General features: G+C 39.9%; 1 protein-coding gene across 3 annotated transcripts in view; it reads right to left on the bottom strand.

The window, feature by feature from the left end:
• Window positions 1-13,750, bottom strand: part of SLAIN2 (SLAIN motif family member 2) — a 33,138-nt gene extending 19,388 nt beyond the window's left edge. For 2 of the 3 annotated variants that reach the window (XM_009100377.4, XM_030238969.2), the window contains exons 1-2: window positions 13,300-13,747; window positions 3,669-3,817 (exon numbers count right to left, since the gene is read on the bottom strand). In XM_009100377.4, coding sequence (XP_009098625.3) covers window positions 3,669-3,817; window positions 13,300-13,658 — 508 coding nt within the window. In that variant the 5' untranslated portion in view covers window positions 13,659-13,747. Of the gene's footprint in view, window positions 1-3,668; window positions 3,818-13,299 lie in introns of all 3 variants that reach the window. The other variant, XM_050973285.1, reaches the window with a different exon arrangement.
• Between the last annotated feature and the right edge of the window lie 655 nt (window positions 13,751-14,405).

Raw genomic sequence — 14,405 nt, forward strand, 5'->3', positions numbered from 1 at the left:
AAAAAAAAGGAACCCAAATTTCCTTACTATAAATCATTGTTAATTTGACATTAGAAGAAATGCTGCTTTCAGCAGCCAAGCCCAGCAAAGCTTCAGCTTCTCCCCTTTGCTCTTGGTCACTACATCCTCAGTTGTCCAGTGCAAACACTGGTGGGACTGCACTATTATCTGACCTACTAAAGTAGATTTAAGTTTAAAAGTATCAGGAGTATTTTAACAGATTGCATTATTTAATCTTTTTTTAAGAGTGCCCCCCAAAAAAACATAACATCCAACCTAGCTAATGGCAGAATACAGGACAGAGGCAAAGGCAGCAGAAATTAAAGCTGACTTTGCAGCAAATTCCTAAAATCACATCTCATGTAAAGATCCTTTCTAAACCAGTTAATATTACCGGTGTTTTAGTTAGAATGAAAAGACAGTTATAAATGAAGGGTGAAAGGTTTATATTCCAGCTTTCACTGCAAGTCTTAAACAATATGTGTTAATTTCAGCAAGTTGTGAATTCACTGAATTCTAGCAAGTATTCATGAGGTATCTTCAGTTTATTTTGAGCGTCAGAACGGAAAACCTCCATTTGATTACAAAGCTCTGTAAACAAAGCCAGTAATTACTACTCACTCTGTTCTGGGTGATTATGATGAGGCCTTTGATATCAACTTCTAGCATTTCCAAAGGAACCCCAAATCATCTACTCCAATTAAATCTTTGTTCTCACACCAAAAAAAAAAAATCTGCTTTTCATCTCTTGCCGAAAAACGTCATTAAAAATCCCTAAAATGTAAGTCTGCACAACAGTTCTTTCTTTTGTATTTATTACCACACATTAGAAAACAATTCTACTACTGTATAGTCTTCAAAACAGGCTCTTTGTATACATCCATAATGATACAAAGTATTTGATCATACACAGATTTTTTTGGATGAAACGTAGCACGATTTTGCTACATAGAAAGTTTGCTCCTGTATGTGGTGAGACTTGATACACACAGTAGTTTTTATCCCAGCTAATGTGAACCTTCATCATCAGCACAGTACATTTTCCCAGACAACAAAAATCTGGATTCAAGCCCATTTTATAGACCAGAATTCCTAAAGGTTTTCCAACAGGGATTTTTGTGACTCAGGAAGACATTGCTATTTTTACAAATAGAGATGTGATCTTTATTAGGAGTGTCAGAGAAAAGTAGCAAGACAGATAATCATTTTAGCATTAAAATGATCCTAATATTAAACACTAGCTTACAAAAGATTACACATTAGCTTTCAAAATACCAGAAGGGAGAGTTGATAATCAGCAAGTCTATTTTAACGTAAATTTTCTGGTATAACATTCAGAAACAGTATGCAGCATCTAATTCCTTTTAGTTATGTTTTTGCTGTAATGGTAATGAATTTCTCTTTTGCTGTAGAAAATAGGAAAATTTGAGTGCAGAATATACCTAAAGCTCCCTCTAGTCTGAACACACTTCCAACACTGAACATGACTTGCTCTGCAATTGTAAACCTGACTGCTGACAAGGCATTGTGCATCAGTAACTGCCTGCAATAGCATGGAGCTGAGAGCTCTTCTTCCCTCCTTTATTGTCATGCAATGAAAAATACGATGGAAGAAGAAAATGAGAAATACAAGAGAACATTTGAGACTGAAAAAGAGGAAAAAGATTAGGAAGTCCTAACAAGAGGAACTAACAGTGTAATAAGAGTCAATGCAAAAGAAGCATCAGCAAGGATTCAGGAAAGAAAGTTACAGATGTGTGAAAAGCCTTATCCATGGAGACTGGAACCAGAATCTATGAACTGAACCAGCAGCTAGTAACAGGTTAAGTGATGGGCCCATGAGATACAAGTACTATGCAAAATGCAAGTTACACGATACTCCTGAATTTTAGAATAGGAAAATACACACAAAGTTACAAGAAACACTACTTGTCTTCTCCAGTAGAACTCCCTGCTATTCTTATTCTTAAAGGAGGCTGGTTGCTCTGAAAGACAATTTTCTGTTTTGTTGAAAATTCATTTTTACATGCAATCTGCTCCATCCAGCAAGCGCCTATCTTTTCTACCATTAGTATTTCCACCAATTAATACTATAAATTAATTGTGTTATTCTTACAAGTATCACTGCCAGAAGCAGATTCACAGATCTAGGGGAAAAAAAAAAAAAGAAAACAGATAGTTGGAATGTTAAAACTTTCAAATGTATCCATTTCACAGAGAAGTTTCCTGCCATTCTGTTTTAGCTATGAATTTTTAAAGATACCCTGTGGGTAGCAGAATTAGTGGTACTACCAGAAGACTTCTACTCAGTTCTGAAAGAAGTTAAACCACAAACAGAATTATGTCAATCAACTGCTATCCACTCATAAATACTCAGTAGTATTCAGATTCCCAAACCTGTATCATCCTTCATAAATCCCTGTGATGTGAGTGCTTTTTGTTGTTCAGAATCTCATTCTTTGCCTGTATCTAGTCATATATAATGTTAACTGTTCAGGTAAATTTTTAATAGACATTTGTCCAGGCAGCATAAAAAAGCACAAGAAATAGGGAAATATTCAGGGTGACTCGTACTGAAGGCACTTCCACCACTATGCCCATAATTTTCATAAGAATATAGAATGGATTCAAATTTTATTAAGAACAGTTTCAGTACAAACCAGAATAAAGACTGAATTGCTCCAAAAAATAATACAAGGACAGGAAAGAAGTTAGTCAAATAAACTCAGCACAAAAGTTTATGTATAACCATGGAAAGGAGGTGGCTGTTGGAACCACTTCTGGAACTGTGTGTTCATACACTCTTAGCTCAAGTCCAACTATTCTGCTAATTCCTGAAGATAACAGTTTAACATGCAGCAGTAGCAGACTACAAAAATATGGAATAGGAGGAAAATAGATATTAATAGCAAGAAAGTAAGTTTTCTCAGCATAATTAAAAAAAAAACCAAAAAACTGTTCCAACAAAGAAACAAAACAAAGTGAGAAATCAGATGGACAGAGAATTCTAATCAGACTTTCAGCATTTTGCTGCTGATTCGACATTAAAAATATTACCTTCTGGTAACAGAATAATGGAGAATGCAGACTTTCATTCTCACAGGGACAAACACGCTCCAGCTTTGAATATAACCAACTAATTAGTATTAAGGAAAAATCATAAACTCTGGATTTTTTTAAAATCTGACTGTAACTAGATCGCAAGTTACTGGGGATGTGAGGAGAAGAAATCATTATCATCTCCCCAAAGTATTCAAAAATGTGAGCCTTCATTTATTTAGATGAAGTAAAATAGGTAATCTAGCAAAAAATCAAGTTGCATGCTAACATACTGACAAGCACCTAACAATTATATCTTAATACAGGCTTCTATTAAAAAAAAAAAAAGATGAGAAAACTTTTGAGTTAAAAACATTGGCTTTTCCTGAAAACAGCGGAACAAACCATGCAGGTATTACAAAACTCTGAAATTATGACTCATGATCTAATGCCCTCTTTCATTTCACTCATATGAGTAAAATGAGTAGAATTAATGACTCTGTAAACTGTAATGAAAGCTTTAGACACAAGTAATCGATAGATGTTTTACCTCACAACCATTAGCTAATTTTGATGCTGTTTCAGAATAAATACATACAACCCAGTGGTTTCAGCGTGCAGAAACTCACCCGACATTGTTTGTTCCAGCTTGTGGATCAGTGACTTCTTAGCACATTCAACATCAGGACTTGGGTAATCCAGTACCTGTCTGCACCAAACTAATGGACTGACACTTTTTTGCAATGGATTTTGCTTCTTCTTTGGAGATGTATATAACCTGGAAAAGAGAGGAAAAAAAAATTATGAGGACAGACAAAATGAGCACAAGATCAGACATGCAACAGAATACCACAGAGCATGCTATTTCTGTTTTTATACTCTATCTACACTATAGTACAATCCCAAAAGACAAAGAAAGCATGGATTTGACCCTAAAATTAACTATTTTGGATAGAATATAACAGTGATTACATATGGCTACCAAGGACTTCAGACTCATTATGGGCAATTTCACTGTAACAAACTTACAAATGAGGATTAATCTTTTCAGATTCACCTGAAAGAAATAAAACACTATGCAATAGAGAACTCTTGTTTTCCTAAGAATAGGAAGCAATAAGCATCTTAATAGCCAAGGAGCAGTACTAAAGTACACAAAACACAACTACTGTTTCAGTAGCCTTGAACAATAAACAATTTATTTTTGTTTATTATTTCTATCCTAGCAACTGATCTTTTCACTCTCTTTGAACACAGAACAAAGAAACTATCTCTGTCCTAAGGAGGTATACAGTCAAGCATCAGCAACAAGGAAAAAGAGATAATGCACACAGGAGAGTAGAGAGAAACAACAAGATCATATTGTTTTGCCAGATAGATTGAAGCCTTTGTCTGTACACATCTCCATTCAGTTATTTTAACATCAACATTCCATGACTGAAGAAGGTGGTAGTCCAGTTTAAAAACTCTAGAAATATAGCTGAAAACTTCTCCTCCCTCAACAGACAGATCAAAGGAAAAGTCATAACCAATCACACACTCACAACAGGGAACTTTAAGCCTTACTTTGTACTACAACCAAATTTGGAAATGTGGTTCAGCAACAGACAAAAGTGAATTGCAAGACATAACTCTTAACTAGAGATTATGCATGTGTAGAATCAGCTAAACAAGTGTTTCTTCTAGAGTAATGACAGACTTCATTGTCCAAGTGAATATGATTGTATGCCACACAGCATCACTTAGGAACATCCGACAGTCTAATCAAACATGCTTCTGTACAAAATACACAGCAAAAGTTGTTCTCTTTATGCCAATGACATTAGCAACATAGAAGTTATTTCGTCAACTTTCTCTCTACAAGATTATCTCATCTCTCCTCTGTAATTCTAGAACCTGAACTGTTTGTGTTATAATAGCTTTTAGAGATTTTTTTGTAATTAGTGCCATTAAGTTCCCTTCTTACAAAAGCTTATATTATAAAACCACCACTCGCCCAAAACACTGATCTTTATTAAGAGCGAGCTCCAAAACACTCTTCCCTCTAACACTGAAATTAGCAAGCCCTGGATGCTTGCAGATCCAGGTGAGAAAATATTTATCAGGTGCCAGGTTTTAAAAGAAAAATGAAGTTGTTTGTAACAATCCAAATAGTCACTGCCACTTATTGTAGTTCAAGGCATTTATGCTTTGGCCAGTATCATGCTGTCTGTCATAACTGCTTTTGCAGAAATGCCTACAACTGGGCACTCAGCCCAAAAGAAAAGCTAAAAGCCCTTCATGTATTTATAGCCCTGAAGATCCTTGAAAAGCACAAGAGTCACTCAATTTTCACAGTTGTGTAAACAATGACACCACTTTCTGTAATTTTTATGACATCTCCATACCATTAAAAGTAATGTTTAACATTTACTCTCTCTCTAGCATTTTGAATTTACTGGTTTTTTAGTACTTACCTGTACTCCTTTCTGTCCTAAGGTACGTTTATACAATACAAAGAAGTGTCAAAGGCAACAAGGCCCACTTTTGCCCAGTACAGGCCAGACTCACTCCTGGTTCTCTGGATAGCTGACATGCCTTGCTGTGTTTGAGAAGTTCCATGCACATTCAGTTTACAGTAGCAGCCAGTATAAAAGGCAAGAAATTAAAGTGCATGTCCTCTTTGAGAAACACACAAAAGGGGTACCTTCAACAAACCTCCAAGATTCTTCTAATCAAAACTCTACCTGATATTTTAAGTTTCAACACATTCTTTTGTTCCATTTGTTTCACAAGTAGTTTATTTACTGAAGCAATCCAAGCTCCCACAGCTCCTCCCTCTTTTCCACCTCCCTTTCTAATCAAATATATATTGCATATTCCCCCCACCTCTTCAGAGTCAACTGTTTTCCTTTATCAACCTTTGTTTCATAACTTGGACTTCAAGGAAAGACAGAACTCGACAACATACATATTTCATGCAACTCCACTACAACACACACATGTACACTGACACAGTGACAGAACAGCTCTTTCAGGGCAGTTTCTTGCACATCACGCAATTATAAAGTCTCACTATAAAGCAGTGATCTTGATATGCCACATGACAAAGAACAGCCAGTCTCAAGTCTTGAGACTGACTTAATTCTACTTGCTTTGCCTAACTTGGATTTTACAAAAACCAAAAGGACCAAGAGCAAGGCTAAGAACCAGAGTGATGCCTCTATTACCTCTCCCTCTTTTCCCAACATCAGAAAAAAATACATACATGAAGCACATACAAGTAACTTCACAAAGCTAAGTAGTCTTCTTTATCAAACTGTTTGATCCAAATGATATATGTCCTCTTTAGCTGAAGAACCTTCCAGAAGAGATCCCATTTGTACCTCTCAATGTATTCTACAGCAACACAACAGCACTGATTGGCAGTACAGCAACTTCAAGACAGAAGATTATCAGAATAACTTCATACATCTTTAACCACTGTAAATCAACTCTCTCAAAACAGGAAGTTAAAAATTACTGAGGAAGCTAACAACTTACAGTTGCCACCCATACTACAAAAGTTAACACAACAGAAACATATACTCCAATCTCTCCACAACAGAGTAAAGACTCTACAACTCAGCGACATAAGGTAAAGCAGAACAAATTGGTATATTAAAAGGAGATCAGGAACTTTGATCTACTTTGAAACAACACTAAGGAGACCAGACACTATGACTCTGCTGCAGCCATTAATATTTCCTTCCTTTGGCTCTTACTAGTCAACCACACCAGAGCAGCACCAACCTGAGGCTGAAAGCAGCCAGGGGCTCTCCTGAATAGTTCCAGGAAGATGCAGCACAGAAAGGGGCAGAGCTCTTGCAGGAAGATTGCTGTGACTACAAGCACATATGATGTCAGCCAAATGGAGCAAGCTGCAGCAAGTCGCACTGGGACACAGATGAGTCAGAAAAGGCTTTGAAGAAAGAGGACACACCATGCAGTAAGAGTGGAATATCTGTGTACAGATTACCTCACCTGAGAAACACCTCCCAGCGCATTAAAATACAAGAGGCTAGTTGCCACAGGCATGAAACAAGAAGCCAAAATTCTCCCTGGGAAAAAAAGGAAGTGTCTTTTTGTATCAAAATCCTTCCACTGCTCAGTATAAGAGTGAGGGAAAACATGCAGATGAACATGAATTCAGAAATCAGAATTAGAAAGAAGATGGTAAGTGGAAGGAATCTGAAGTTAGAGCTCATTTATTTTAGCTACATTAGCTTTAAGCAAAAACTGGAAGGTACAATAAAGGAAATTAAATGGGAGCACACACAACGATGCATGCAAAAGCAAGATTAAAAACCTGAAGACATGATGAGGAGAAAAAACTGAAATCCAAGGACAAATCAATACGAAATGCCCCTAAAATACAAGAAGGAAACTTCACAGTGAAAAGCTACTGAAAACATATAAATCAGGAGATGATAATACTGGACAGTCTTGGAAACAGATAATTTAGTGTCAATCTAAGCTATTTTAAGACAATTTAAAAGTTTTAGGAAACCCTATCTGAAGTGGCTTAAGCATGTTAAAATTTAAGACAGATTTTGAATGGACCGGTAAAGATCTGAAAAGCCATCTCTGGTTGAAAGACAAATCAATCAAAAAATTAAGTGGCATCCCTGCACTTACATGGCCCACAGATTTCCCTTCCTTCTCCCCACCCCACAAGATTGCTATACTACAGCTGTGGCTGACTAAGATGCACATTGCAAAGCCTGCAATTATTAGTTTTCAGCTCTACTTCACAGAATACTTCTAGTTCTGAGAGACTGCACAAACTGCAGCAAACTCCAGTCCATGAATATAAACTCCAGAATATGAATACTACAAAAAGCCTCTGATAGTCTCATTAAACCTTCATATTACCGTGGTACATCTCAGTTACATAATGCAATTTTTAAATAGAATTAAGAATATCCAAGAGGTTGCAAAGTGCAATTTGGAACACAACTATCTTTCTGTGCCTAACAATTAAAGATAGCTAGCTGTGACCTGGCTAGTTGCTGGAAATTACTGCCATTATTCATTTCCTCATCCAAAAGAACACGTTTGTGTTGGAAAATGATGTTGCAGAATGGGAAATGGGCCATCAAAACCACCATCATGTAGCTTCTGTGGAACTATCACACAAATTGTACAACTGTCCACTATTTGAGAAGCTTTTCAGAAGAAATTTGTTAGTGCATATGTGCTCAAACATAGCATTGCTCATATTTACATTGAAGAGAGAAAAGTTGAGAAATTCTGTGTCCTAATAAATGTGTTCCAAAATAAAATTCCATTTAATGACTATGCCTGAGAGCTCTACCAACAACTACAAGTAGTAGAAATGTGAATCACACCTAAAAACAAGATATGACTATGCAGTAAATTTCAGGAATAGCATTAGGACAGTAAAGGAAACCCATATCAAAGATTTCATTATATCTAAATATCAAGCATGTTTAAAAGATATAATTATCACCAAAAAAAGTCAGAAATTGAAACAGTTTTTTCTCAGGATTCTTCCTCCGGTCTTCAAATATCTGTTTCCCAACAAATATGGATATCTCAAAGATAATCATCAAAGTGAGTACTACTTAATGTTGCCAGTTGTTTTTCATTATAACACTGATGACTTCCATAACCCTTGCTTTTCCTACATGCTTCTTTTCATATTATCTTCCTAGTTCGTGAAGATGTTATCTGAATTTGGTTAAACCTTAAAAACTTTAAATCAAATGGACCTTTTTATCTGCCACAAAATGAAAAGCAGCAATTTCTCTTTTACTTACACCATGGAACAGAAATTAATCAGAATCTGTCTGGCTTCCAAGGGGCCTAAGCCACATGAGTACAATAAAATGTAACAGTTGAGCAGGAAATGCTGCAATGTAATTTCAGCAATGGGAATTCATTCAGGTGGAGCTCTAGCCTAAAAGAGTCATGGTATACTTTACCAGGTCACTATGGCAAACCAGAATTCCAAAACAACGCTAGTGCTCAAGGGACTTCAAGCAATACAAGACAGAAGACAATCATTACAGACGACAATCGTTTATCTCAAACAGGCCCTTGGCCAACCACCGATGATGGATGGCTAGAATGGAAACTTGCACTGTTATCAACAGGTGCAAATTAGAAATAGCTGCTGAAAGAGTGAGTATAATTGTAAAAGTATGTGCCTTCCTTTTTAACTAGTCAGGATACACAGCCAGTCTGAGCTCTTAACAAACCCTGAAATTATTACTTTTAGCTATTCAGTTAGTAAAAAAACACAAATTATTTAATTTTAAATACACAATAACTGCCTTTTGTTTGTAAATTAGGTCAGTCAACTGTCAGCTATTTTAACCCTACCAAGGAGACTTTATGCTAATGTGAAAGCATGGGTGCTAGGCTGGTTTTTATAGCACCGGCATTTAAAGAGGACACAACTGTTCTGAAGTTTGCTGAGCAACTACATGTACAAAACAGATACACAGCAAGCTCTATACTCTCTTAAGCACATGCTGCAAGTAAATTTCGAAGAAAAGCACTGCACGCTTTGCTCACATTTAAAACAAAACTTCTCAGAGGGCTTAGTCTGGGAGACAGTGCAACAAGTTACCACAAAGGAAGTTAGAGTGGGTTCACAGCACAGTAACTAAGCTACAGTAATTGCCCACGTGTGCACACTTATCCTGCAATAAAGTCAAGACCCAATAAACTCCTTTTAAAAGCAGTGTGGCAAGCCACCCTGCACACTGTTATCCAGACAACACAACCACACCCAACCTTACCCAGCAAGTCAGGCAAGGAGGTGCACACCACTTCTCTGAAATTTCTCCACTCTGGTCACCCCTTCTGCCCTATTGTCTTTTCAATTAATTAGTAAGAAAAGACCCATTCAGACTGAACTTGAAAAAAATTAAATTTGATGCAATCTGGTTCAAGAACAGCTAAATAGGAACACCCTATTAGTACAGAGTAGATTAGAATAGAGTAGATTATGAAAATTGCTGATAACTGAAGGAAATAATCAGCAGGCCTAAAGCAAAGTCTCCATGGCTCTGTGCAGACAGAGCTCAGAACAGTGTGCAAGTACAGATGTGCCCATCTGCAACCTTCAGGACCTTATCAGGAAGAAAGTTTCAGCACATTAAACAACACTCAGAAGCATTTGGACAAGAAACTCAATTTCACTGAAATATTTTTAATAATTTACCACATGTTAAGAAGATTGTCTGATGCAAAAATGTTTAAAACTTGAAGTGAATCTGGATTTAAGTAACCACAGAGAAGAAAAACAATGAAGCAAAAGTATAAACAATCCCAAAATTCACTAACACTGTATGGATGTTTTAATAGCTAATGCTGCTATTAAAACAGCAGTGTCAAAATTCCATTGCTTGTTTGATAGTTGCACCTTCTCCTTACTTTTGCACTTAATACTTCTCTTTTGTACTTACCTAAATGCATTTTAAAAGCTAAAAAAAAGTTGATCAACTCTACAATGTAGATTTAAAGAAACATGTCACATTCTAGTATCAATTTCAATCACAGTATCAAGTGTTCTGTCTTAAATTCACAGCCACTAATCTCATGTGAGCATTAAATGTAAAACAAGGTAATTTTAACAGTTAAGAAAAATATTTATTCTGCCATGACAAAACTGCAGACAATTTCATAATAGGGTATGAAAATATCTGTATCACACAAAACAGAAAAGAACAGCGATAACCAGCACCCTTTACCACCTATTATTGCTCACAGCAAGGTCCTTTTGAAATCAAAAGTAAAGACAAATCTTAACTTCTATGTGTAGACAAGCAAAACAGGCAAGATGAATCAATTTTTTATATACAAACAATGACTTAAATTTAGTTTGTTTCCACAAGAGGCATCCTCAGCTGCTAAGAGATATTTGATTTTGACAGTGTATAATCCCATATTTTAAACAGGATTTTGGGTTAAGCAGCAGTGATCCAATCCATTTGAACCGCAAAGAGTTCATATGAGACTTAAATTTTATTGAATACCTTTCAGTTGATTAAATTATTTTACAAATGACCTTGCATAACCAAGGCCTTAGGAGCAGGATCTTTATGAAACAATTTAAGGGAAATCCACTTATTCACACCAACCCCTCCTAAAAGAAACAGGCTTGTTTCTTTTAGATTGCTCCATTAGCTCTCTGAAAATTTCAAACTTCATTAATAGCAATAACCTCCATGAATCAAATGCATAAATACAAAAGCATCTCACCTTCATAGAAAAATAAAAGGGGCTGGACTATTTAGTGTCTCAACAGTTGAATTAGAAAGTGCTCAGAAATTCCAAGAGCTTGATTTCCATTTTTATTAAGCACTTTGGAACAAAAAAATCATCAATCTAGCCAAACTATGTTTATCATTAATTGCATATTAAACTACAGCAGGAAAACACTTTTTTAAAAATAACTACATATCCGTATTTTTTATATGTGTGATAATTAGTAAATTTTTACCACTGTTTTTTTTGTTTCATGCATTTGTGTCTCAGTCAGTGTCCCACGCCTGAGATTGAAAATTAGTAGCTAAAACATTTCAGCATTACAGTTGCCAAAATATTAGTAAAGGAATGAAGATGTGTAAAACACTGCCTATAAGTTTTGCTGTCTTTTGAGCACCAGAACTTGCACAGAAACATGACAGTGCCACAATAACTGGCAGCCAAACACCTGACACCAGCAAGGGCAGTGCTCAGCGAACCATTGCAGCTGCCCCGTGAGTGCCCAGAATGGCGTCAACAAAAAAAACAGCACTAATGCCACCACTGTCACTATACACTGTCACCATACACTCTGTCGGGACATTCACTTTCACTTAAGAGACTCATTATGTCACCCATGATTTAGAATGAATGTATAAAACAGTAAGATCTATTGTCACTAGAATACAAATTTGGCCATGCCACTCCAAACTTGCTGGGCAAATTTACCAGATTCTATTTCCATCAAGGGCTGTAGGCCCTTGTAGATTACCAAGCAGTGAGAAATAAGAGTAGCTGCCTTGCAGACTCATCTTCTGGGAGATGATGCCTTGTGTTAATTTAGTGTTGGATGAGAATAAACTTATGCTCTCATACTTCTCCAGTGGATCAGGCTGAATGTCAGGCAAATGACTTCTCCAAGGAAGTGCACACGCTGTCTCCTCCCTGAGCAACTAAAACATTGCTCATGCATGGAATCATTCCAGCATTTTTAAAGACGTTCCTAACTCTGAAAGACATTTCTGTTTGTTTTGTAAGTTTGTCTGCATGTTTGCTTCCAGAGACCTTCATAGATGGACCCACAATCGGTTCTGCTGAAAGACAGTTTGCATGTCTGTTTAAACAAAAGTTTACACTTTTTGTCCCTGTACATGCTTCCCTTGCATTTCTCTGTTGACATGGTGCTGACACGGTGCTCCTCACCACTATTTCTCCTGCAGCTCTGAGGCTGCCTCTCAACAACTGTCATAGGAAACTTCAAAACGACAGCTGGAGACAGTGTGATGTTTGGAGAGAGCCAAGACTTCTTGGTTCTCAGTGGAAGCTCATTCAAGTGTAATAATGACAAGGCAAACAGCCACCTGCAGCTGTTTCTGCTGGAGCAGCAGGGTAAGCAGTCCATTTATAACGAGGAACCACCTAAGGGAAACCGTGATCCTACGTCGTTAGCAATAAATTAGAACACCTAAGGGCAACACGTTTATGAGATGAAAAAGTGTTACATTTGCTGCCTTTACAGCTGAAAGAAATCGAGGCATTAAAGGTGCCTGACGCATGTCTGAAGTCCAACAGTACCTGTGGGCTAATTCTGAACTACCCTAGAAATTTCCCACAAGTTTCTCAATGCCTCCCCACCGCCTGCACTCCCGAAGATATTGACGGCTGACTCTGCGGCAGCACCAGAGCCCGCTCGGCGTCCGAGTGCCCCGAAGTAACGCTCCCACCGCGGCCGAGCAGCTGCGCAGAGCCGCGGCCTCCAAGGAGCTCCCTCGCCCTGTGCACAAAGCCAAACACCCTTCTCCGGCAGGCTCCGGTACGTCTCGCACAGCTCATTAAGCCCTTCACCCAGCCCAGAGGGCGAGGCTGCCTCCTCACACAAAGCCCCGAGACCCCTCCAACATCAGGCACACGCTTGGAAACAGCGCCTTCCCTGAGGCACGGCTGGGGGAGGGGGGCGCGGAGCCCTGCCCGCCTCCTCACCAACCCGCCCCCGCCCCATCCCCACCCCGTCCACCTCCTCACCAGCCGGTCTCGTCCTCATCGCAACCGGCCAGCCGCTCCAGCTCCTCTGGCCTGAGCACCGCCGCGTCGTCCAGGAGGCCATTACCGCCGCTGCCCCCGTCGCCACCGCCGGGCTCCTCGGGGAGCGAGCGCCGGGGAGCGGCTCTCGGGCTGAGACAGCGGCCGTCGGGCGACGGGGAGGCGGCGGGGGGCGGCGAGGAGGGCCCGGCGCTCGGCAGGCGCTTGGGGCTGGCGGGGGCGGCGGACAGAGCGCCGTGGCGGCTGCGAAGCTGTTCATTCTGCTTCTCTAGCTTCTTCACCAGCTCCTGGAGCTTCCGCACCTCCGCGTCCGCGTTCACGCCCGAGCCCACATCCTCCATGGCGGCCGCCGGCAGAGCGGCGGCTGCGCGGGCAGAGGCGGCCGTGCCGCCCCGTCTACGCGGCCGGGCGGCCGGCGGCGGGGCAGGGCCGGGGCGGGGCGCAGGACGCACATCCGCCGCCGCCATGTCACCGCCTCCCGTCTGCGCCGCCGGAACCGCCGCCCTCGCGCCGCCTTCTCTGTGAGCCGCACGGCACGGCACGGTACGGCGTGCCATAACCGAGCGTGGCGGCGGCTCGCGGCCCCGGCAGCGGGAGGCTGTGACTCGGCCCCGCTTGGGGCCGTCCGAGTGGCTCTTGCCGTAGGCTCGCTCCTGAGGGAGCGGCCCGGCCCGGCCTGGCCTAGCCTGGCCTGGCCTCCCGTGTCTTGGGCACCACAGATCCCAGACAGGAGTTGTATGGAAAGCCCCGGAATACCTTCCAAAACCGTTCAAAACCTCTGAAGAATACAAGGCTGCCCATGGTCCAGGGCCTAGGTGAAAGTCCAAGGGCCTACTGTGTATGACGGACGTGTGAACTAAAGATTCTTCGAGTCTACATTTTGTATAAATAGATGCATGTTCTTGTAAAGGCTGTAGTGATTTTTCCTTCCATAGCAAAACTTACACCTTTTGGTTTAAGTCATTAGTGGGGCTTGGTGATTTATCACAGAATCACAGAATGGATAATGCGGGAACGGGACCACAGTCATTGATCTGGTCCAGCCTCCCTGCTCGAGCAGGGTCATCCTAGAGCTCAGGGCACAGGAT

Source organism: Serinus canaria, chromosome 4 (genome assembly GCF_022539315.1).
Source record: "Serinus canaria isolate serCan28SL12 chromosome 4, serCan2020, whole genome shotgun sequence".
NCBI classification, from domain to species: domain Eukaryota; kingdom Metazoa; phylum Chordata; class Aves; order Passeriformes; family Fringillidae; genus Serinus; species Serinus canaria.